Raw genomic sequence first — 26,155 nt, forward strand, 5'->3', positions numbered from 1 at the left:
TCAATGAATTGTATTGCATTATTTACATATAAGCTTAAAAGTAGATACGAGACTTTAAAATTGAACTAAGGACAAAAAGACCGATGAACAAAACAGACCAAAGAACAAAAAAGAACGAACCAAAAGGACAATGAACAAAAAAGAACGATGAACAAAAAAGAACGAACGAAAACGAACGATGAACAAAAAGGAACGATGAACAAAAATGAATGATTAAGATGAACAAAAAGGAACGAACTAAAAGAATGACTTAGTTCACTGCATAAAAATGAACGAACGAACTTATTCAGTAAATTGAACGATGTTTACCCAACACTAGTTCCCAGCCACCAAAAAATTTAAGGAAACGTGGCGGTGGACGTCCTGGCTAAGGAAGGCGTCGGGCTGGCGAATAAGAGAAAAAATAATGTTCCCATCTCCCTTAGAACGCTACAAAGCGACCTAGAGATGCAGGCCAGACTACAGATCGAAAGCAGGTGGAGTGCAAAGAACTCACTGGAAAACTAAGTCACTACCTACTGCACCTACCACGGAAGGACTGCAGATTGCCTGTGGGAATACTCACAGCTCACTGTCTATCTGTGGCGCACGTTGCAAAGCTAGGCATCGCCTAGGCATGTGATGTGATTGGGGTAATCGAAACCCTGGAATATCTCATTTGCAACTGTCCGGCGCTCTTAAGGGCATGGAGAAAATACCTGGGCGCACCACTGCTGGCATCACTGGAAGATGACATCACTGAATCTTAAAATAGTTGTTAATGAGGAGACCTGATACGAGAATCGTATTCTAATGTCCACACACTTACTTTTGTGGTATAAGGGTCAGTGAAATCAAATACTTGTTTGCCATTATTAGAAATAGCAGATTTATGGGAACAAAAGCATAAATTGGATTTCGTTCCATTTTTTTATACCCAATACTCAAAATGAGTATTGGGGTATATTAGATTTGTGTGAAAATGGATATGTGTAACGTCCAGAAGGAATCGTTTCCGACCCCAGAAAGTATATATATTCTCGATCAGCATCAATAGCCGAGTCGATTGAGCCCTGTCCGTCCGTCCGTCTGTCCGTCCGTCCGTCTGTCCGTCCCTATCAGTGCCTAGTGCCCAAAGACTATAAGAGCTAGAGCAACGAAATTTTAAATCCGGACTTCTGTGATATGTCACAGTTACGAGAATGTTTCAAAACTTTGCCCCGCCCACTTCCGCCCCCACAAAGGGAGAAAATCTGTCGCATCCACAATTTCAAAGATACGAGAAAACTGAAAACGCAGAATCGTAGAAGATGACTATATCTTGTAGAGTGTAAAATCTGAACCAGATCGTATAATTATTATAGCCAGAATCAAGAAAACAATTTCATTCTTTCCCGCTTTGTCTCTCTCTAACACACAGGTTTCATGGTCGGTTTTGCCAATTGCAAAATATTAGTTCAAGGATCTCAGAACCTATAAGAGCCAGAGCAACCAAATTTGGTATCCCCACTCCTGTGATATCGGACCTTGACCGTTTTGTGTCAAAATTTCGCCACACCCCCTTCCGCCCCCGCAAAAGACGATAATCTGGGGCATCCACAAATCTCAGAGACTATTAAGGCTAGAGTAACCAAATTTGGTATCCGCACTTCTGTTAGATCTGACTATTGAAAAATTTCGTTCGTTCTCTTTCGTAGATCAGACGCGTTTTTGTTTTGCGCTCCGCATATTTTCCCTTTGTTTTACATAAACAACCTGTGTTTTCTTAAATAAACATTAAATACCTTCCTAATCCACCTACTATCTGGAAACCTATTCTATTCCGCGAGTGCATGCCTTTTGATTTGTGTTTAATTATTATTTATTGAATTTAAAATTGTTTGGCGTCGGGTTGTTGTGTTTGTGTTGTTGACGTGAGTAAATTACATTGCATTACAGCTCTCGTCTCTCGTCTTGTAGCTTTTGTTGTTTTATCACTCTCTCGCTATCACCTCAACTTCAATAACTGTTCTTTCTCTCTCTTTTTCAACTTTCTGAGCGATAGCGCTCTCTACTCAGTACCGCTCGCTATAACCGCTCTCCACTCTGCTCTCATTTTTTACCAATTCCACTTTGAGCGTTGTCTGGCACATTGGTCTGATACCAATTTGTTTTGGAAATTTACTCTTTTTTTTCGTAAATTTTCTTGAGCAAATAAATAAATAATAAAAATAAAAAAAAGCAGATGACTCACGATCAGCCGAATGTCCCCTGATGGCTCTGCGACAGCGTAGTGCACGCAAAATGCGCTGATGCTATAGCTAAACGTAATGGGTTGCATTACAGTTGCGAGGCATGCCGTGCGGTGGAGAGTGACATGGTGGCTTTTATGAGGCAGAGGCGGAAGGGCTTTAAGGAGCTGACCGTTGGCTTTAAAAAGCAATACGATCGGCTCCTAGCCATGGAGTCTAAATTTGGCAGTCTGCAACTGCTGAATGAGTCTCCGAGGCGTAAAAAGGTCACTCCGCGGGATCTGCAAGTGCCAACCGGCACTCAGCCGTGCGCCGCCGAAAAACTGACTCCGACCACTCCCAGTGTGCAGCAGTTGATCTCGTTTGCCACTCCAAGGGCAACGACAGCTGCTGGCGATGCAGATTGGGTAGCCGAATTCATCGCCTCGGAGAATGTGCAGCCAAGTACGTCTGCAGCGTCCGTGTCCGTGGTGTCCGCAAGTTCGCTAGTTGTCCCGTCCATCCCGATCCCACCAGTAAATAGACGTTCCGGACCTCCGGATATTGCCACCACAGGTACTAGGCCTGTGGTGCCCAAACCACTGGTGGGAGTCCCACCAAAACGACAAGTTTTTGTCTCACGGCTGGCCCCTGACCTCACATCTAATGATGTAATTGCTTTTATTCAAAGCAATATAAAAGCCGTGGGTTTAAAGGTGGAGAAATTCAACTTCTCTTAGGCCCCCCATATCCCTTCCAAATCTTTCCAGTGTGCCACCCTCAACCTCAACTTCCTCTTCCTCAACTTCCCGTCTTGCTTCCACCTTTCCAAAAAACTAACTTCTCGTTTAGTAACCTATCAGAATGTAAGAGGCTTGCGTAATACGCTCAGCATTCTTTTTCGGGATAGTGTTGCATTTGCTTCCCACGTTATCGTGTTTACTGAAACCTGGTTAAAGCCGGACATTCTTAGTTCCGAGGTTTTGGCAGGTCGGTACACAACTTTTAGAAAGGACCGTTCGTCTCGACGTGCAGGGGGGGTTCTAATTGCAGTGGACTCTTACTTCACGTCGGAACACTTCACAGTCCAAGTTCAACAGGAACTGGAATTCCTGTGTGTAAAACTGATTCTTCCCGCTTTCGCTATATTCATTACTTGCTCGTATATCCCACCTTCTTCTGTTTCTTCCTCGCTATCTGATAAAGATCGTATGATAGTTCTTGGTGACTTCAACTTGCCAGGAACTGTTTAGTCTTCGGTAAACGAGTTTAGTATCCTAGTGCCCATGTCACGACATGACTTTGTTGAAGGCTTGCTTGACCTGTCCCTGTCTCAAGTCAACCATGTGAAAAATTCCTTGGGTCGATTGCTTGATCTGTGCTTTGTATCGGATCCGACCATAGTGTTATTAACCCGAGCCCTTCCGCTCACTATACCTGAAGACGCCTACTTTCGAGGTGTCGCTAGATATAGGACCAACTGTATTGGATCGGTCGAGTAGACTACCTGAACGTGTCCGCTGCTTTCGTAAAGCCGAGTTTGCGAAGCTTAATAATCTCATTAGAGATTTTGATTGGTCCGCTTTGTACATGTGCACTGATGTCACAAAAGGCACAAACATTTTTTACAATGCTCTTGGCACATTTTTGGATTCTTGTGTCCCGCTTTCTTGTCCGATTAGATCTGGAAAACCCCCTTGGTTTACCAAAGAGTTATCCAGTTTAAAAAACTTAAATTCAAGACTTTATAAAAAATTTCAAGCTCGGTCAAACTTTTCAGTTCTTAATGCTCAATGCTATAAGAACTACCTATCTCGATGCAGGATACGTTTTTCTCAGGACACTAAACAGTTTTACTGCTTCGTAAACAGTAAGCGTAGAACGTCCACACACCCATCCTCGCTATCATTTTGTAATACGTCGGCAAATAATGATCAGGCAATTGCCGATCTTTTTGCCCAATTTTTCCAAACCACCTATTATGAGGAAAGCTACTCTGGTCATCAGTACCCATACGGTTTATCGAGGTCGAACGGCATTTTCAGTCCATTGTTAAATGAATGTTCTTTACTTCATGATCTTCGACTAGTTAAGCCGGTGTTTTCAACGGGTCCAGACGGGGTTCCAGGTTGTGTACTCAGGTACTGCGCCGAGGCGCTGTGTGGACCCTTGCTTAAACTATTCACCCTGTCCATCGATTCTTCTTGCTTCCCCCCGATCTGGAAGGAATCGTTTATAATTCCTCTCCATAAAAAAGGTAGCAAGTCAGACGCAAAAAATTATAGAGGTATATCAAAGTTATCCTCTATACCCAAAATGTTTGAGAAGGTTATAACTCCGCACTTGCAACATCTCTGCAAGTCACTTATATCTGCAACTCAGCATGGATTTATAAGTCGGCGTTCAACCACCACGAACTTGTTAGAATTTACCTCTTTCATTATTAAAGGCTTTTAAGGTAACTTACAGACAGATGTTATTGACACCGACTTTAGTAAAGCATTCGACTCTGTAAACCATTACCATTTAGCGCATAAACTTGACCTTTTAGGGTTTCCGCCCAACCTCCTGAGATGGATTTCTAGCAACCTTTCTTCCTGGTCTCAAAGAGTCTTCTTAAAAAACTCCCCCTCTTCACCAGTCAAGTTTTCTTCGGGAGTACCACAGGGTAGCCATCTAGGCCCTTTACTCTTCACACTCTTTATTATTGACTTGCCTTCAGTATTAACATACTCTCGAGTACTTATGTATGCGGATGATGTTAAACTCTGTGTCCAGTATAAGGACATTTCATTTCATTCTCGCTTGCAATCCGATCTGAATAACTTTCAGTCATGGTGTTGTGCAAACTTGTTACACCTTAATGCCTCGAAATGGAAAGTTATGACATTTCATCGTTCTAGCCCTTTGTTGGCTCCTTACACCCTATTTCGTGGTTCTCTTGAGAGAATAACCCTAGTGGATGATCTGGGTGTTATGTTAGACCCCAAGTTAAAGTTTTCCGAACACATTTCTACCATGGTAAATAAGGCCATGGGCGTGCTTGGGTTTATAAAGAGGTGGTCAAAGGAATTTGACGACCCCTATATAACAAAGACTCTCTATACCTCGCTTGTTCGTTCGATCTTAGAATACGGCTCCTGTGTATGGTGCCCTCGGTACAAAGTACACCAGGACCGTATAGAATCAGTACAGAAAAACTTTTTACTCTTTGCTCTGCGGGGCCTTATCTGGGATGCGGGCGTAAGACTCCCATCTTACTCTACTAGACTACTATTAGTAAACCTCCCATCCTTAGTTAACCGTAGAAAAATGCTTGGTGTGATATTTATGCACAACTTGAGCAGGGGTGACATAGACAGCCCTGATCTGTTGAGCCGCATAAACTTCACGATTCCTATTAGACTGACTAGAAATTTTATACCGTTGTTCCTTCCACTTTGTAGATCGAATTATTCCTTGCATGAACCGTTTAGGGTCTTATTCTCGGATTATAATTCCCTCTACCATATTATATCCACCACTAATTCTCTTCCTCTTATTAAATTATTAATCCTTACACACCTTTCTAGTAATTAGTAATTGTAGTGGTATTTGTATTTTGATTGCATGCTTAGTTTCTTAGTAAGTTTAGTACTAATTTTCCTCGAATGTTAGTCTAATAGCTATCTTTCTTGCATGTTCGCGTTTGGTTCGGCTACGCACCGCGCGTCATGCGGCAGCGCCCTTCGGTCGGTTGGGCGGGAGGAGGGCTGCGTTTTGCCTGGGATCCACGCGTAACAGCCTTCTGCTGGTGTCACACGGGCCACTTGACGGTGCAGTAACTGCATCGCCTCTTGAAAGATGCAGTCATTGCATGTCAACGTCCAAAGATGATGAAATGGGCAAGGTATAACAGCAGATGATAGAGGATTAGAAGCAATCAAAAACTTTCCAATCCCAGACAAAGTACAGGTTGTGCAAAGTTTTCTCGGCTTATGTTTCTTCTTCAGGAGATTTATAAAAGATTTCTCAACTGTTGGCAAACCGCTTTACGATCTTTTGAGAAAGGATACCAAATTTCAATTTGGTGAAAACGAATTAAATTGCTTTACAATGCTAAAGGAAATTTTAATGCATTTTATCAATTTATAATCAGAAAGACGAGATAGAACTGCACTGTGATGCAAGCGCTCTTGGCTTCGGGGCAGTGTTACTTCAAAACAAAGACGACGGAAAACAGCATACAATTTTTTATTTTTCCAAGCGAACAACTGCAGCGGCATCAAAATATCACAGCTTTGAGCAGGAAACAATGGCAATTATTTACGCATTGCGCAGGTTTCGCATAGACTTATATGGAAAACGGTTCAAGATTGTGACTGATTGCAATTCCCTTACGCTAACGCTCAACAAAATTGAAATCAACCCGCGTATTGCTAGATGGTCTTTAGAGCTGCAAAATTATGATTTTGAGCTGAGCCATAGAGAAGGCAGCAGAATGCAACATGTAGACGCGCTGAGTAGATGCACAAATATTCTCATAGTAGAAACAAATACGTTTGAAGACAATTTAGTTATTTGCCAAGCCAAGGATCATAAAGTTAAACGAGGGGGAACGTTGTGAGTTGCTGCGGACACCGCAACTCTACAGTTATACCCGATACTAATTCAGTATGGCTTTCCTCCGGCAGACGCCGCTAATATTAAACGACACGACAAAGAGTGCGTGCGAGAGAGACAGAAAATCAGTCTGAGCGTGACGTCGGGCGCTGCGTAGCCAGTGCAAATTGATTTGTTCCTTTTGGCTATAAAAATTATCTGATCCAGATTCAGCAATCTGATAGATATGGTCGTTATCTATGATTCTGCGTTTTTAGTTTTCTCGAATGTGCAATATTGTGGATGCAACAGATTTTCGTCCTTTGTGGGGGCGGAAGGGGGTGTGGCGAAATTTTGACACGAAACGGTCAAGGTCCGATATCACAGGAGTGTGGATACCAAATTTGGTTGCTCTGGCTCTTATAGGTTCTGAGATCCTTGAACTCATATTTTGCAATTGGCAAAGCCGACCATGAAACCTGTGTGTTAGAGAGAGACAGAGCGAGAAAGAATGAAATTGTTTTCTTGATTCTGGCTATAATAATTATACGATCTGGTTGAGATTTTACACTCTAGAACATATAGTCATCCTCTACGGTTCTGCGTTTTTGGTTTTATCGTATCTTTAAAAATGTGGATGCCACAGATTTTCGTCCTTTGTGGGGGCGGAAGTGGGCGGGGCGAAGTTTTGAAATATTTTTGTAGCAGTGACATATCACAGAAGTCTGGATCCAAAACATCGTTGCTCTAGATCTTATAGTCTTTGAGCACTAGGCGCTGAAGGGGACGGACGGACGGACGGACAGACGGACAGACAGACAGGGCTCAATCGACTCGGCTATTGATGCTGATCAAGAATATATATACTTTATGGGGTCGGAAACGATTTCTTCTGGACGTTACACACATCCACTTTTACCACAAATCGAATATACCCCAATACTCATTTTGAGTATCGGGTATAAAGAAATTAAGCCACAGTTAGAAGAAAATAAACACATGCTTTTCGAAATGAGAATGGGTGTAGTTTACAGGAAGAGTAATGACGAAAGATTATTATTCTATGTTTCAACAGAAATGGAAGACCACATTGTAAATAAATATCACAACGAAATGGGACACATAGGAAAAGACAAAATGATAAACATAACATTAACAAAACTTCTTGGTTTCCAAAGGTTAAAGAAAAATGTTCCGGTTACATTGAAATTTTTTTGAAGTGCGTTGCGTTTTCGCCTAAATCAGGAAAAGAAGGATATTTACACTCCATTCCAAAAGGAAATATGCCATTTGAGTTAATCCACATCGATCATTACGGTCCGGTTGACTCGGGTAAATCAAAAAAGCACATATTAGTAGTTGTTGACGCTTTTACAAAGTTCGTGCGTTTATATACAACAAAAACAACGAATACACATCGTTTCGTTAAAAGACTACTTTAGATTATACAGCAAACCCAAAGCAAGTGCCCTGTAAACTTTTATTCGGCATAGAACAGCGAGAAAAAATTGTAGACGAATTAACAGAAAAACTAGAAGAGTTAAATAAGGTACAAGAAAACAAAAATCTAACAGAATTAAGAGATAAAGCGGCGGAAAATATAGAGGTAGCTCAAGCGTGCAAAAAAAAGCAATATGACAAGGGCTTCAAGAAACCTAAGGAGTACAAAGAAGGAAACTATGTGATGGTTAAAAATTTTGATTGCACAGTGGGAGCATCTAAAAAATTAATCCCCAAAAACAACGGCCCCTATGTAATCGAAAAAGTTTTAAAAAATGACAGGTTTTTGTTACAAGATGTAGAAGGTTTTCAAGTATCAAGGTGTTTGGGGTGGTATCAAGAACATAAAACACTGGATAGGTAACAGAAATAAAAGCTAATATATATATATATATATAGTTAAATTTCCCTAACTCGATTTTAAGTTTTTTAAAAAAGACTTTTATTTTACAACTTAAATATCTTTAGGTCACAAGATTTAAATGAATTCCCCGACTTGACTTTGGGTCTGCTTGTCTCAAACGGAACTGATCTCTCTGCTGGCTAGTTTCCATGAGCCCTTCTCTTGGAACTCCCGACTCTGGCTTCGGGCGTTGCTTTCCTCGGCTGCATCTTCGTGTCGGTGGCGTACGTGCCTGGATCGATATTTGGGGATGCGTCGGCTTTGATGAAAGGCATCCACTGCTGGCGATCGGTGTTGCATTACATGACGGAGCTAGGAATGTGATACTCCTTGGTTTTATGTCTAGCTTTGATTGGTCCTCATGAGTGGCGTGATTCTAAAGAATCGATTTCTCGAGAGTGGCGTGATTCTAATGTTGATGAAACAATGTGGTCCATTGTTTATATTATGGGGGGCCCTAGCTTGGAGTATGGGAAGAAACAGTTATTGATTCTTGAGTGGGGTCCTGTTACTTGTGTGGATGGGGTGGATGAATTGTACATAAACATAATGTGTATGGGATGTGGGGAATTATGGATATGTCACTCCCCCAACGTTTGTTATTAGCCTGTCCCTAGGCGATTACCCTCGGGTATAGTGACGGGGTGTCAAGTGCGGTGGCTGAGGTTGGTTCCTCTTCTGCTTCTATTATAGGGTTAATACATTTAACCGTGACTCTTTTAGAAGTTTTCTTAAATTTAACAGCTACATAACTTAGTAGTACTAATATAATTATGACAAATGAAATTAGTAGACTTATTTGTAATAGGTTACTATATTTGGTGTATTGCATAATTATTTCATTAGTTTGGACATACGACAGTGGTTTTATTTTAGTTATGTTGTTGTTGACATAAACATTCTGGGCAAAATCTAACATTGTGTTTGATATTGTAAATTCATTTAATTGGATTGAACAGTTGTAGATTTTTATAATGGTATTTCCTTCCGCTATGATTTTTTGGTTTACACAATTCTGGTTTAGCGTTGTTTTTGGAAGATTCCATGTGATTAGTATATTGGGTTCAATAAAGTTTATTTGAAAGTTTTGAAAAGTTTTGGAATATGGACATTTAGTGGGAATTTGCATTAAAATTCCTATTATAAAATTGTCATTGGTTTTCAATCTAGTTTCTTTAACAAATACTTCTTCATTTTTTATGTAGTACTTGTCGTATGTCATATCTGTTAACATGTTATTTAATTCGTATGGTTACGGAATGATTTTATAGATTTGTACTTTTGTAATGTTGGAAATTATTAGAATTTCGTTGGTATCGGATTTTAGCCATGTGGAGGTTTTTATATTTAGTCTTTTCTCAGAATTTATTTGTTCCAGGTAGTCTTGTTTTAATAATTTTGGATTAAATATACCGAGCCTAGTTAATTGCATACCTAGTTCTATATCTTCGATATATTCTGTGAAATGTTGTAGATTGAATATCAAAATTTCTATTTGTTGATTCCTGTCTTTTTCTTCATTTAGTTTGTTTATAACGTTTATTCCGCTATTAACTGCATCTATTACCAAATTTAGTTCATTCATTTGAATGCTATGGCTGGCTAAATTTTCTATTTTTTGTTCCAAATCGACTTTATCTTCCTGATCTAGTGTTCCAAAGAGATATTTGTAGGCTGTTCCTACTATATTGATTAGGCCTCTCTTATTTCTTTTGGTTATTTTTAGCCCGTTCATTTCTCTTTGCAATTTGTCTACTAGATATTTTATTTGGATTATGTCCTGGAATTTAGTGGCTTGCATTAATAAATTTTGGTATAGTTCTTCGGTTTTAGTTCCATTAACAGTTAGATAATGGTATTCGTAGTTGATAGGTATGTAAATCGATCCAGTTTTGAATATCATATATCCGTTTTGGGATTTTATAGGATTTATTTCTATGTTTTGGCCCTGTGCCATTACGATGGTAATTATGAGGAAGATGAGGACTTTAATTGTGTTGAAGTTCGCCGATTCCATTAACTTCCTCGGTTTCTCTGGAATTATTATATTTGCTTCTATTAGATTTCTTCTTTTTCTTGAATTTTGATTAATAATGAGTTATTTTCCTACCCCTATTCTTTTCCTCATAATGTTTTTCGTCTACCTGTCTAATTTCGCCCGTCCTTTTGAAAGGATTTGTTACCTTAGACTTAACTAGAGGTGATAGTTTATAGCGGGTATCTACTCTATGCGGTTTTTATTTAATTGAGTGATTTTATTCACTTTATTTAGTTGGGTGTCATAATCAGGTGAGCCTGCATAAATGAATATATCAGCTGGTGTCCTATTTGTGGTATTATGTTTGGTTTTATGATTATAAGTATAAAGAATTAATTCAAACTTCGTGAATCTATCTTCTGGGTTATCCTCGCTAGATATTATTCTTAATTTTTCATTTACTGTTTTATGAAATCTTTTTACGTCAGATATTCCATTTTTGCTGGAAGTGATCTCTATTTTGACGTTTTCCGCATTCAGCCGTGCTTGCAATGCTGTGCACATAAAAGCTGAATCTTTATCGGCTTTGATTTCAATTGGTTTGCCCATCTCGTTAAAAACTTTCATGATGGCTCTTTTTGCTTCTAACCAGTCACGACTTTTTACTTCTACAAGAGTGGCAAACTTCGAGTATACGTCAATACATGATAGGAACTGTTGGTTACCAACCATATAGAAATCTATGACGTATTTCTCTCTGATGTTCAGTATTTCCGGTGTAGTTTCGAATGCCAACTTCGTATTTCTATGCTCTGTTTTGGCAATATTACAAGTAGGACATTCGTTTATGATGTTTTGGATTAGTTTTTGATAATCCGGGTAATAGTATTTTCCCCTAAACCAATTGACGGTTTTCTCTATCCCTGGATGGAGTAAGCCTTTATGATTCTTTAATATGGTTTCTTTAAATTCAGCGTAATTCTGAATATCTAGGAGTTTCGTGCTTGATTTAATAGCTTTGGTTATATTGTTAGAATTAATGATTTCTAAATAGGCTTTTTGGAATGGAGGAAAATCTATTTCGTTATGGAAATATAATGCGCTCTTTTTGGTGCATAGATATTCCTTTATTATATCCTTCGCTAAGGTGTTAGTCATTTCCTTATACGTGATCTTGATGATTAGCTTGTGAAAATAACAAATTGTTTCTACCTTATCTTCATTGCCTTTTATTAGCTCAATTTGCCGATTGTAATAGTTAATCGGTCTTTCCGTGATAGCAATGTGATTTAGATTGTCTTCCTGTGCGCTATGTACAGTTGCACCAACGCTATTGGAAGCTTCTCCAAGGAGATTTTCATTAATCTTTACCCTTGATAAGGCATCAGCTACATGATTTTCTTTGCCTGGTAGATATTTCATTTTAAAATCAAACTCATTCAGTTTTATTTTCCACCTTTGTAATTTTATATTTGGCTCCTTGAGGTTGTTCAACCAAATCAAGGGTTTATGATCGCTTTGTATCTCGAATGTTCTACCGAACAGGTATGAACTGAAATACTTGGTTGCCCATAATTGCCAATAATTCCTTTTCGATGGCTGAATAGTTTATTTCGTGTTCGTTTAGGGTTCTGCTAGCGTAGCAGATCGGTTTGTGTTCTTGTGACAAAACCGCTCCCAATGCTATGTTACTAGCGTCGGTTGTTACCGTGAACATTTTGTCAAAGTCTGGGAACGCAAGGATAGGGTCTGAGGTGATGAGTACTTTTAGTCTCTCAAATGCCTCGACGTACTTTTCTTCCTTGGGGTCTATGACAGCTCCTTTCTTTAGTTTGAGTGTCATGGGTTTTGCTATGTTTGCAAAATAAGGAATGAATTTCCTGTAGAACCCGCACAGACCTAAGAATGACTTTATTTGTTTAGTCGTTTCTGGTATTGGAAATTTGACAATGGCAGAGATTTTGCCTGGACTTGGTACTATTCCTTCAGTAGTGACTACATGACCTAGGAATTCAGTTTCCTTTTTCATGAATTCACATTTATCCATTTGTAGCTTCAAGTTGGCGTCTCTCAACTTTCCAAATACTCTCCTTAGTGACAACAAGTGTTCTTCCAATAAAGTGGAAAATATAATGATGTCATACAAAGCAATCTTTGAAGATTAACTCTTCTAGCAGATCCACATCTTTGGAAGGTAGCTGGGGCAGTGGTTAGCAGTCGTAATGTCCATGCTTAGTGGAGAACGCAGTTTTGGGGATTGAGCTAGGTTCCATGGGTATTTGATGGAAACCTTTTGCTAAATCGATTGTCGTAAAATACTGACATTTACCTAGTTTGTCTAGGATTTCATCCATTCGTGGAGTTGGGAATTTGTCCTTAACTGTTATTTCATTTAGACTTCTATAGTCTACTACCATTCGATATTTTTGCTTTCTTGAAGCATCTATCTTCTTCGGAATCATAGATATGGGCGAGCAGTAAGGAGAATTCGACTTTCGAATTATTCCCTGCCTGATCATATCTTTGATTTGCTAGTTTACCTCCTGATCATGTATCTGGGCATATTTGTATGGTCGTCTGTAGACCGGGTCTTCACGTTGAGTTTTGATCTCGTGCTTGATTGTACTTGTGAAAGTCAAATTGTCACCTTCTCTGTACTGCACATCCTTAAACTCATATAAGACCTTCTTTAACTCTTCCCTCTCTTCGTCGTTTAAGTGTTCAAATCTTAATTGATTACATTCCCTTAATTCACTGTCTAGAGCGGAAGCGAAGTATTGATCTCCCTCTGGAGATGGGTCAAGGCACTTAGGTGCGATCTTCTCTTCTTTTGTAGAGGGATCAGTGCACTTCTGTGCGGTCTTGCCGGCTTCAATAGCTTCTCCACTCTGAATGATTGGGTAGAACCTAGCTCCTAGTGTTACAGTGTCATTTCTGTAATCGATGACGGCTTTACTTGCCATCAAGTATTCTCTTCCTAATAAAATATCATAATTTTCGGAAAAGTTATGTATGTAGAACTTTTGTTCGGACGGACATGTTTTGTTCGCATTCCTCATTATACTCTTAGTTAAACGGACAGGTCCATTGATGGTATGGACCGTAAGGTTATCGTCTTTAATCTCGGAATCTGTATAATTTTCTTTCATGATGTTGATCGATGATCCCGAGTCAGCGATACACCTTAATATTCTTTTATTAATGGTAATGTTTATATAGGGTCCTCCTCGGTTTCTTCCGAGGCGGCTTGATGAAAATTTACGTCCATCTTCGTTTGGCCACTCTGGCTCTCCCTCCCTCTTTTAGTAGGTTGGTTGGGTCCACTCCCACTAGCTTGGTTTTGAGATATTTGCTGATTGAATGGATTCTGAGCCCTACCTTGATTCAAGGAATTTTTGAACTCATTGTATAATCCAGGATTTTGGGAATTTTGATTTTGATTTGTTCGATTAGTCTGACCTGTTCCAGATGAACTCTGAGTTTGATTGTGATAGTTAGTAGTATTATAATTTGGATAATAGTTTCCAACATTCTTTCGATTTGATTGAGACGATTTCGATCTTTATTTGTACCTGAATCTGTTGTACTAGCTTCGTACAATCCTTCTTCTTGTGCTGCCTTCTTAAGATTAGACAATGTGGTAATATCTTTTCTTGCTAAGGTCATGAACATTCTGTCAGGAAGTTTTCGAGTAATGACATCTTTAATTGTGTGGTTCAAAGCGTTTTTATAAATGACATTATTTTCTGGTATGTTTTCTAAGTTTAGCTTATTGTTTATTAATAATGCTTTTATCTCTAATTCTTCTATAAACTTACGAAGACTGCCGTTGAATCTGGTGGTGTATAGTTGTCGTAAGAGTTCTTCATATGGTGTGTGATTTTTGAACTCGTTGATCAGCGCCGTCTTCAGTTCGAGCCACGTGTTGGGTTGTATCATTTGCGATATGCGTTGTGCCTCTCCTGACAGTTGGATCTCGGTCGCTCCAAATAGGATCCTTTGTTGGCGAAGATCTTCAGTTGGATATAATCCGCATACATATTCGATTCGTTTGATAAATGAGCTTAGCTGTCCAGATGAACCGTCATAGGCAGGTATTTGTCTGATCGACAGCAGTGCCTGGTTCAAGTGGATTTCGCTCAATGATAGTGGTGGTAACGCCATGTTGTTGTTGTTGATTGGGTTTTGTTTTGTTTTCAGTAGTTTTTAACTTTATTTTGGTTTCCTGTGTAAGTTTTTTGATTTTGTATTTAGTGTTTAACTGTTCATGGTGGATCACTATCTCCGCTTACTTCAGTTCACTTAATTTTAGTTTTGCAAATCGTATGTGCTCGTAACACATAGGTTCTTTGGCGGATTTCACAATTTTATTAACGATTCCGGGATTACGTGATCACAGTAATTAGAAATTACACAAGCTGACCATTACCGAAATATAGGAGTTAATTTTAAACGAAATCCTACCGGCTGCGCCAGTTAAATATCCGCAACTCGAAATTTAGTTTTTAAAAAAGATTTTATTTTTAGTACTTCATTTCTTTATGTCACAAGATTGGTTGAATTCCCCGACTTAACTTTACGTCTGCTTGTCTCAAACGGAACTGATCTCTCTGCTGCTGGCTAGTTTCCATGAGCCCTTCTCTTGGAACTCCCGACTCTGGCTTCGGGCGTTGCTTTCCTCGGCTGCATCTTCGTGTCGGTGGCGTACGTGCCTGGATCGATATTTGGGGATGCGTCGGCTTTGATGAAAGGCATCCACTGCTGGCGATCGGTGTTGCATTACATGACGGAGCTAGGAATGTGATACTCCTTGGTTTTATGTCTAGCTTTGATTGGTCCTCATGAGTGGCGTGATTCTAAAGAATCGATTTCTCGAGAGTGGCGTGATTCTAATGTTGATGAAACAATGTGGTCCATTGTTTATATTATGGGGGGCCCTAGCTTGGAGTATGGGAAGAATCAGTTATTGATTCTTGAGTGGGGTCCTGTTACTTGTGTGGATGGGGTGGATGAATTGTACATAAACATAATGTGTATGGGATGTGGGGAATTATGGATATGTCACTATATATATATATAAGAAAAATGGTAATATATACTAAGTATACGAATTGTAAGCCGCAATAGAATTCCCTTATCTTTAACTGGATCTGGTGATCCAGCAGTCAGTATGGCCGAGTTGTGGTAGGAAAATCCCTATCACTCAGTACGGCAGCCCCATTACAACCTATATCAGCCAATACGGCATCCCTAGCTTAGATTAAGAATCCATTAATGTACGGCCACTCCAGGAAAATACCGAAGAGACGGCCAAATGAAAAGTATGTAGATGAACGCTCGATCATTATAAATGGCGGATGAGTTGAATAAAGACGTGCTCGGAAAAGTAAACAATCTAAATTTTTTTCACTCTCACACATACAGAGTGAGTATGGCTACATGGAACGACAATGAGTGCCTGCGGGAGAGACAGAAAACGTGTCTGAACATGTCGTCGCGTGCTGTATAGCCACTGAAAATTGATTTGTTCCTTTTGGCTATAAAAATGTTTCGATTTGATCCGGCAATCTGGTAGATATCTGATCATTCTTTATGATTATGCGTTTTAAATTTTCTCGTATCTTTAATATTGTGAATGCCACAGAAAGGGGTGGGGCGGAAAGGGGTGGGGCGAAATTCTGAAATACACTTGTGCACGTTCGATATCACAGGAGTGTGGATACCAAATTCGGTTGCTCTAGCTCTTATAGACTCTGAGATCTAGGCGCTCACTTTTTGCGATATGCAAAGCCGACTATGAAACGTGTGGCTATAATAATGATACGATCTGGTTCAGATTTTCGTCCTTTGTGGGGGTGAAAAGGGGCGGGGCGAAAATTTGAAATAAACTTGTAACATTGACATATTACAGAAGTCTGGATACAAAATGTCGTTGCTCTAGCTTTTATAGTCTTTGAGCACTAGGCGCTCATAGGAACGGACAGACGGACGGATGGACGGACATACAGCATGGCTCAATCGACTCGTCTATTGATGCTGATCAAGAACATATAACTTTATGGGGAATTGTGTCAGTGAACTTTCCACAGCCTGCTAGAAGAATTATTAATGATGTACAATAAAAAATAAACAATAAGCTTTGCCAAAGCTAGTGCAATGGTATACGGATCTCTTCCTATAGCTAAACTGTCATAATCTTAAGCTAAAAACGAGGGGGAACGTTGTGAGTTGCTGCGGAGACCGCAACTTTACATTTATACCCGATAATTAGTCAGTATGGCTCTCCTCCGGCAGACGCTGCTAATATTAAACGACACGACAAAGATAGACAGAAAATCAGTCTGAGCGTGTCGACGGGCGCTGCGTAGCCACTGCAAATTGAGTTGTTCCTTTTGGCTATAAAAATGGTCTGATCTGATCCAGCAATCTGATAGATATGGTCATTATCTATGATTCTGCGTTTTTAGTTTTCTCGAATGTGCAATATTGTGGATGCAACAGATTTTCGTCCTTTGTGGGGGCGGAAGGGGGGTGGGGCGGAATTTTGAGATATAAATTTTATAGTGAGATCTAACAGGAGTGCGGATACCAAATTTGGTTACTCTAGCGTTAATAGTCTCTGAGATTTGTGGATACCCCCAGATTTTCGTCCTTTGCGGGGGCGGAAAGGGGTGTGGCGAAATTTTGAAACAAACTTGTCAAGGTCCGATATATCAGGAGTGTGGATCAAAAATATAGTTACTCTAGCTTTTATAGTCTCTGAGATCTAGGCGCTAATGTTTTACGCTAAGCAAAGCCGGCTATGCTACGTGTGTGTTAGAGAGAGACAGTGCGACAAAAAATGAAATTGTTTTATTGATGCTGGCTATAATAATGATACGATCCAATTCAGATTCTGCAGTCTAAAAGATATTGTCATTCTCTACGATTCTGAGTTTTTCTCGTATCTTTAAAATTGTGGATGCCACAGATTTTCATCCTATGTGGGGGCGGAAGTGGGCGGGGCGAAGTTTTGAAATATTCTTGTAGCAATGACATATCACAGAAGTCTGGATCCAAAACATCGTTGCTCTAGCTCTTATAGTCTTTGAGCGCTAGGCGCTAATAGGAACGGACAGACGGACGGACGGACAGACAGACAGGGCTCAATCGATTTGGCTATTGATTCTGATCAAGAATATATATACTTTATGGGGTCGGAAACGATTCCTTCAGGACGTTACACACATCCACTTTTACCTCAAATCTAATATACCCCAATACTAATTTTGAGTATCGGGTATAATTACACAATACCTCATACTCACAAAGAGGAAGCTAACAAACAAGTCACAAAACTCATCTCGGATAAAATAGTACAACCTTCCGTATCAGAATACAATGGCCCAATACTTCTTGTCCCAAAGAAAGCAATACGAAATTGTATTTGGTAAACAATATAACCTACCGATTCAATTTAATAGCTTAGATAGAATAGAGCCATTTTATAACATAGATTATTACGCTAGAGAGGTTAAATTTAGATTAGAAACCGCTTATAAAAGAGCGAGAATACTTTTAAAAGAAAATAAAGCTAAGCAAAAGAAATTGTATGATAATAAAGTTTTGGATTTTAAGCTAAAATTAGGAGACAAGTTTTGTTAAAAAACGAGACTGGTCACAAGTTAGAACCAGTTTCTATAGGACCATTTAAGGTCATAAGAATAGAAACCAATAACAATGTAATAATAAAGCACAAAAAGTTCATAAAGATAGGTTAAACATGTATAATAAATAAAAAAAAACAAAAAAAAAATTTTTTTTGATAACGGTCTGATCAACCATAATTACAAAAAAATTTAAATAAAAAAATGTAAAAAAAAATTTACATATATAAGTAATAATAAGTTTTAATACATATTGTGAACACTTTATTCGTAATTATGAGTTATTATAAACCACAAGGCTAACACCAAGTATGTCTTGGCCACTCGGCGGATCAATCATAAACTAAACTTAAGGTACCAAAACTCCCCGAGCCGTCACTCATCGTCCGTCGGGCCCGTCGCAGTTCAGCAGAAACGCTGACATTGTGCCTCGTGCCTGGTGTGCGATGCAGGCTGGCATCCGGCGGTATCGGCGGCCGCGTGGGATCAGCGAATCTGCCTACTCAGCGATCTTGCAGAAATCGCTCCACCCAGTGGCCAATTTGGTTAACATCTGTTAACTTATATAGTGACATATCCATAATTCTCCACTTCATATACACATTATGTTTTCGTCCAAAAGTAACAAGACACCGCCCAAAATCAACAAATGATTCTTCTCTCACTCCAAGCAATAGAACCCATTGATTCATCCACGCCAGAATCAGGCCACTCTCAAGAGGACCAATTAAAGCTAAGCATAAAACCATGGCGTCTCACATTTCTAGCTCCCTCATGTAATGCAACCGATCGCCAGCAGCAGACGCCTTTCATCAAAGCCGACGCATTCCCAAATATCGGCCCAGGCACGTACGCCATCGCCACGAAGATGCAGGACTTCTCTCCTACGTTGAACGTCCTGTTTTGTCTGCCTGGGTTTTTCCTAATAAGCTGTTCTTGCTGCGCCTTCATTAACCTCAACATTATTTCCTCTCCAAGGTCAAAGCTTGAATGAACCACATCAACGGGTGTTCTATTCGTGACCGAGTGGACTGTTCGGTTGTATTCAATAGTCGCTAGAACGACTAGATCAACCGTATCAGCGACTTGGCGTTGGAGTTTTAGGCATCTGGCAATTTCAAGTAGGGAACTGTGGAAGGGTTCCACCTGTCCGTTTGATGTGCTGTGTAGCGGGGGTGCATTTGCCACATCAATGTCGAATTGGTTCTTTAACAAATACCGAATAGTCTCGGACTTAAAGGCTGCCTCATTGTCGCAATAAATGGTTCTGACGTTTGGGAAGATGTTTACCAATTGCAGAATTCGTATTTTGTGTAATGTGTAATTGCAAGCTTTGACAACTTTTCGACCGCAGTGAGAAAATATTTTCCTGCGGTGGAGAATATGTCAATGTCTCTACCCTTGCTGGTATTGGAGTTACTCCCAATTCCGGCTTCCTAGGGTGCCTATCGTATTTGGCCGTTTGACATATCCTACAGTTTGTTACTACTTCTGCTGCGATCCTTTCCATTTTTTGAAAGTAGTAATCGCGCAGCACCTGCTTCACGTTCTCCTGGGCTGCTCTGTGTGCCCAATTGTGTTCGGTGACTACTATTTCCTTTCGCTCTACGTCATTGGTGATATCCGTCACCAAGGCTTTGCAGTACCGGAGTTTTGTGTCCGGAAAAGCTTTAACCAGGTAATTTTGCACAAACGCCAGTATTGGCAGGGTGCAGTGGATGGCATTAACGACCCCAGGCTTTACTACTTCCTTAATGGAATCTAGAAGCGTATCATAATGGACAAAGTCAATCTTGTGGCGTGTTTTTTCGGAGAAGATGAGGTGAAACTGCTTGGAAGGGGTATTTGATTCTTCCAGGATTATTTGGTTCCTGAAGCAGTTCAAAGGTTTGTCAACGGCTTCGATTACATAAGTAAGTAATCCTCGCTGTGGATTTTAGCTGCATCTGACCGACTCGGGCTCTCTAATACATTAATGTTTTGCCGCGACAGCGGGTCTGCTACATGATTGTCCCTGCCTGGCTTGTAGAAGACCCTTGCGCCATACTCACCAATTCGCGCTTTCCAGCGCTTTATTTTTGAGTTGGGATTCCTGTCAGAAACAGCAATAATCAGCGGCTGATGGTCTGTACAGATGTTTACGTCGCTCTTTCCGTATAGGTATAGGCCAACAACTCTCGTTCATTGGTCGCGTAGTTCACTTCTCTATCTTTCAGGTTCCTGGATATCATCGTTATTGGTCTGTTCTTTTGCGACAGCACCGCCCCAATGCCTCTGGATGAGGCATCAATGGTTAGGTCAATCGGCTGGTTAAAGTCTGGGTATTGGAGAATAACGTCTTCCGACGCCAAAATGTTCCTTAGCTTGTCAAAGGCCTGTTTTTGTACCTCGTCAAAGTGAACAGGAATGGATTTTGATCACTGTTTGCTGACCTTACCATTTTCTGCCTTTAAAATGCTGGTGATAGGTCTTGCTATTTAAGCAAAGTCCTTTATGAAGCACCTGCAGTAGCTGACTAAACCAAACCCAACAAGGTGGATGGTTGTCTAAATTCTTGAATTGCCTTAACCGTATTAGGGCTCGTTCTTGTGCCTTCGGTTGACACGACGTACACGTAGCATATCTTACCGATATGCTCCCGCATCACATCATCGATGGCCCGCTGGAAAATGCTTGAAGCATTCTTTAGGCCAAATGGCAGACGGCAAAATTCATATTTACCTCCGTTTACCGAAAATTAGGTCTACTCACGATCGCGTAATTTAGTGGTACCCCGATTTTAGATCGAGGCCTTGGCCTCGGGTGCCGTAATTTTCGCTGCCTGCAGCTGGCTGGTTACTATCTGTAAACGCTGTTCAAAGTCAGCCCTTTGTACCTCCAGTGCAGAGCCGACCGCCGCGGCACAATGGCTTGGAGTTGTGCAGCGTCCATTAATTCCTGCTCGTTCCCCCGGGCCGCGTTCAAAATCTAAATCTAAGCTAAGATCGTCTAACAGTTCTAATAAATCGTTATTGTTATGATGAATACTCATCTGAGATATTGGCAGCCTTCTTTATACTCGGGGCTACGAGTTGTTTGATGCACTTTTGGCACGCACTTCTTGTAATTTCCTGTGCTACTTTTAGAGTACTCATATATTTTAAGTTTTAGATATTTTGCTTGCTTTCTTTAACTTTTTCGAGCGGGCGTTGTCTCCGCACTCCTTTGTTTCAGATTTCAGATTTTATTTTGTTCACGTCTTGTTTCTTTTGTTTTTACACGTTGACCGAATTTGTTCTTTAAGTTTGTTGAGCGGGCTTTGTCTTCGCTCTCCTTTATTTCAGTTTTCAGATTTTTCGTTCTCACTTTTTTTCTTTCCGGTTTTATTTGTTGACCGCTTTGTTGAACACTTTATTCGTAATTATGAGTTATTATAAACCACAAGGCTAACACCAAGTATGATGTGGCCACTCGGCGGATCAATAATAAACTAAACTTAAGGTACCCAAACTCCCGGTCTCGAGCCGTCACTCATCGTCCGTCGGGCCCGTCGCAGTTCAGCAGAAACGCTGACATTGTGCCTCGTGCCTGGTGTGCGATGCAGGCTGGCATCCGGCGTTATCGGCGGCCGCGTGGGATCAGCGAATCTGCCTACTCAGCGATCTTGCAGAAATCGCTCCACCCAGTGGCCAACTTGGTTAACATCTGTTAACTTATATAGTGACATATCCATAATTCTCCACTTCATATACACATTATGTTTCACCCACCCTATCCAAAAGTAACAAGACACCGCCCAGAATCAATAAATGATTCTTTCCTCACTCCAATCAATAGACCCCATTGATTCAACCACGCCAGAATCAGGCCACTCTCAAGAGGTCGATTCCCTAGAATCATGCCACTCATGAGGACCAGTTAAAGCTAAGCATAAAACCATGGAGTCTCACATTCCTAGCTCCCTCATGTAATGCAACACCGATCGCCAGCAGTAGACGCCTTTCATCAAAGCCGACGTAAGCCACCCGTAAGCCTAGGGCTGGGCGACCTATCGATCACTATCAACACCGATAGTAGCTTTCTCAGCTATATTAAATCGCGAAACAAATATCAAAAGGTTTGACAAAGTTAATCGAAAATCCACAGTTTATAACTGTTTAACTAGTTTTTCGGTTCAACATCCATTGAATGCGCCCGAGTGCCAAGTGTATTTTCTTATGTTATTTTTTCCGAACGGCTTCCACCACACATACAGCAGTCAGCTTGATGACTAGAAAAAAAAAATTCTTTCTGCATTTCATTCGCAGTCAACATCCCACTACCTAATTCGTTGCAAAGCTAAACGGAGGAACACCATACTGACAGTATTTCGAATATTTCCATAGTCCGTGTGACAGTTCCTCTCCTCAGCTCTTCAGCAATTGGAATCACTCATTGTTTGGGAGCCTCTACCAAGAGTAAACGTAAACAATCCAAGTTGATCCAATAAGTGCTTTCCAGCAAAAGCTCGAGACCTTCCGGTATATTACGATAATAGTGGCTTTGAAAAATAAATATTTCTTTCTGCTCTTGTTGGGGTATCCGTATCTACTCTAACAGGTCGCGAGGAGAACAAACAACTTTTACCGGTGACCTCTCCAGGTAACAAAAGCCCAAGCAGCTCTTCCGCCCCAGAAGCGGCCACCTCGGTGACTCGCAAAGTGAAGTCCCCAGGTACTCCAGGGCTCACCACAAGTTCCGCTGTTGCGAAGACAAAATCGGTCCTGTTCCCGTCGCCTGTCCCGCTTAAGGTGCCAGCGCGTACGCAAAGCAGTGTAAGCTGCTCTCGACACTCCCACACAATGGCTCAATCCGCCGCCACTGCCGTACTTACGCATTTCGGAGAGCGAATAAGCCTTCCGGATCCCCGAACTCCATCCGCCTCGCCTACCACGGCCTGGACCAAATCCGAAGCATGTGGGCGGAGGTTGAGGTAGAGCATAAGAATTGTTTCGCATTTGTGGCTGAAGAGGGTTCGCAGGCTGAAGCGGACCTTCAATCGAAATTCGATGACTGCTTTACGGTGTATGAACAGTGCTTTGCTGATCTCACTGATCAGCTCCAACAACCAGCAGTCCGTCCTTCCGCACAGCCAGATTTCCACGGCAGCTGCAGACTGCCCCAAGCGACATAGAAGTTTTCGCTGGGGATTACGTCCGCTGGCCTTCGTTCCGAGACCTTTTTACTGCGATCTATAAAAATTCAGGGAAGCAGCTGTAACAGGGCAACCGCGATGTTAGCACCCCAGGGTACCAGCCTGTTATCGCTGCTGAGTACCGCGCTCAGTTAACAGCCAGTTAGATCGCCCTCTGCCTAGCTCTCACTCTCTCGGTTCTGTGCGCTCTTACGATCCGCACGTCGTTTACCGTTGTCATAGCATGTAAGCTAGAATAAGTTTCGATTCCACCCCCGCTACAACCTGCCCCGTCGTGCATATATTCGCACATATACGAAAATACATGGAACACATTTATTGGAACCATTCTGACTTCTTCATTTGTATACATACTGCAATTCGACGCCGGATAGCAACGTCTCGATCCGCCCCCTTGCAAACAGTAATTTTTTTAAAATATTACATAAATTTCATAAATAATAACATATATAAATAAGCTCACATATATACTGACTGAGTACCGAATATCACGTTACCCCTGGTTTTTGGTTGCGTTTCAAATGATCATCTGTCTAATGTTTTTAGATTTAGTTAATACTACAGCAGTGACATTTGAGACATAATATTTTCGGCGCTTTAATTCTTGATAGAGATTCTTCTTCTATTAACGTTTTGGTCATTTGTTATGAGATGCTATGAGATATATCTGTATCTGCGTGATAAATTTATATCAGTGAAAATAACTAAACGCAAAACTATTTTAGCATATTTAAATAGTATTGGTATCTTACCGAAAAAATCCGAGTATTAATGCGTTTTTGAACTACGATAAATGTCAATTTTATACGATTATCGCAAATAGAGGCAAATTGCGGAATTTCGTACCTAGAGCACGTACTTAGTTGACCATCTCCAACGCCATCTCTGAAAACGAACAATAGTCTATGAAAATGTATTCTGTTAAGAAACTATCACTATATTAACTTAATTAGTTAAATATTTAATTTAATAATGTTTAGTAAAAAACCATGGCGCTTTGGTTGAAGGGTTTTTCTACCGATGTGCAGCGATCGATTCTCGACGCAGATAAATTGAATTTCAAGGCTGTTAAGGCGATATGGAGGTGACCACATGCGGGAAGTTCATAGCTTGGAGCGGAAGGTCAGGGTTGATCGTTACAGAGAGTCGCTTCAAGAGTTCGCGATAGACATAGAGCGGATCCTACGACTGGCTTACAATGCTGCACCAAATAGATGGTTTTATAGACGGTATGAGGGCCTTAGACGTACGCTGCAGACATACGTCTGCGAACGGCTATAGATGAAGTGGCGCGCATAATAGGCATTATTAAAAAAGATTTAGAATTGCACATAAATATTTTGAGCAGGATTTTATTTTTATTGATATCGTACACGACATCATTATCGGAGTGTATGTCATACTTTGGACGTTGACATGCAATGACTGCATCTTTCAAGAGGCGATGCAGTTACTGCACCGTCAAGTGGCCCGTGTGACACCAGCAGAAGGCTGTTGCGCGCGGATCCCAGGCAAAACGCAGCCCTCCTCCCGCCCAACCGACCGAGGGGCGCTGCCGCATGACGCGCGGTGCGTAGCCGAACCAAACGCGAACATGCAAGAAAGATAGCTATTAGACTAACATTCGAGGAAAATTAGTACTAAACTTACTCAGAAACTAAGCATGCAATCAAAATACAAATACCACTACAATTACTAATTAATAGAAAGGTGTGTAAGGATTAATAATTTAATAAGAGGAAGAGAATTAGTGGTGGATATAATATGGTAGAGGGAATTATAATCCGAGCATAAGACCCTAAACGGTTCATGCAAGGAATAATTCGATCTACAAAGTGGAAGGAACAACGGTATAAAATTTCTAGTCAGTTTAATAGGAATCGTGAAGTTTATGCGGCTGTCTATGCCACCCCTGATCAAGTTGTGCATAAATATCACACCAAGCATTTTTCTACGGTTAACTAAGGATGGGAGGTCTACTAATAGTAGTCTACTAGAGTAAGATGGGAGTCTTACACCCGCGTCCCAGTTAAGGCCCCGCAGAGCAAAGAGTAAAAAGTTTTTCTGTACTGATTCTATACGGTCCTGGTGTACTTTGTACTGAGGGCACCATACACAGGAGCCGTATTCTAAGATCGGACGAACAAGCGAGATATAGAGAGTCTTTGTTATATAGGGGTCGTCAAATTCCTTTGACCACCTCTTTATAAACCCAAGCACGCCCATGGCCTTATTTACCATGGTAGAAATGTGTTCGGAAAACTTTAACTTGGGGTCTAACATAACACCCAGATCATCCACCAGGGTAATTCTCTCAAGAGAACCACCAAATAGGGTGTAGGGAGCCAACAAAGGGCGAGAACGATGAAATGTCATAACTTTGCATTTCGAGGCATTGAGGTCCAACAAGTTTGCACAACACCATGACTGAAAGTTATTGAGATCGGATTGCAAGCGAGAATGAAATGAAATGTCCTTGTACTGGACACAGAGTTTAACATCATCCGCATACATAAGTACTCGAGAGTATGTTAATACTGAAGGCAAGTCAGTAATAAAGAGTGTGAAGAGTAAGGGGCCTAGATGGCTGCCTTGTGGTACTCCCGAAGAAACCTTTACTGGTAAAGAGAGGGAGTTTTTGAAGAGGACTCTTTGAGACCTAGAACAAAGATAGCTAGAAATCCA

At 40.7% G+C, this 26,155-nt stretch overlaps 1 protein-coding gene across 2 annotated transcripts in view; it reads right to left on the reverse strand.

Annotated features, from left to right (window-relative positions):
• LOC117189156 (protein argonaute-3) overlaps nt 1-26,155 on the reverse strand; it is a 339,488-nt gene that overhangs the window by 33,752 nt on the left and 279,581 nt on the right. Inside the window, exons 6-7 of one of the 2 annotated variants that reach the window (XM_033394225.1) lie at nt 24,223-24,355; nt 24,093-24,143 (exon numbers count right to left, since the gene is read on the reverse strand). In XM_033394225.1, the coding sequence (XP_033250116.1) occupies nt 24,108-24,143; nt 24,223-24,355 (169 nt within the window). In that variant the 3' untranslated portion in view covers nt 24,093-24,107. Of the gene's footprint in view, nt 1-24,092; nt 24,144-24,222; nt 24,356-26,155 lie in introns of those variants that run through there. The other variant, XM_033394224.1, reaches the window with a different exon arrangement.

The sequence above is a fragment of the Drosophila miranda genome, chromosome 4 (genome assembly GCF_003369915.1).
Source record: "Drosophila miranda strain MSH22 chromosome 4, D.miranda_PacBio2.1, whole genome shotgun sequence".
NCBI lineage: Eukaryota > Metazoa > Arthropoda > Insecta > Diptera > Drosophilidae > Drosophila > Drosophila miranda.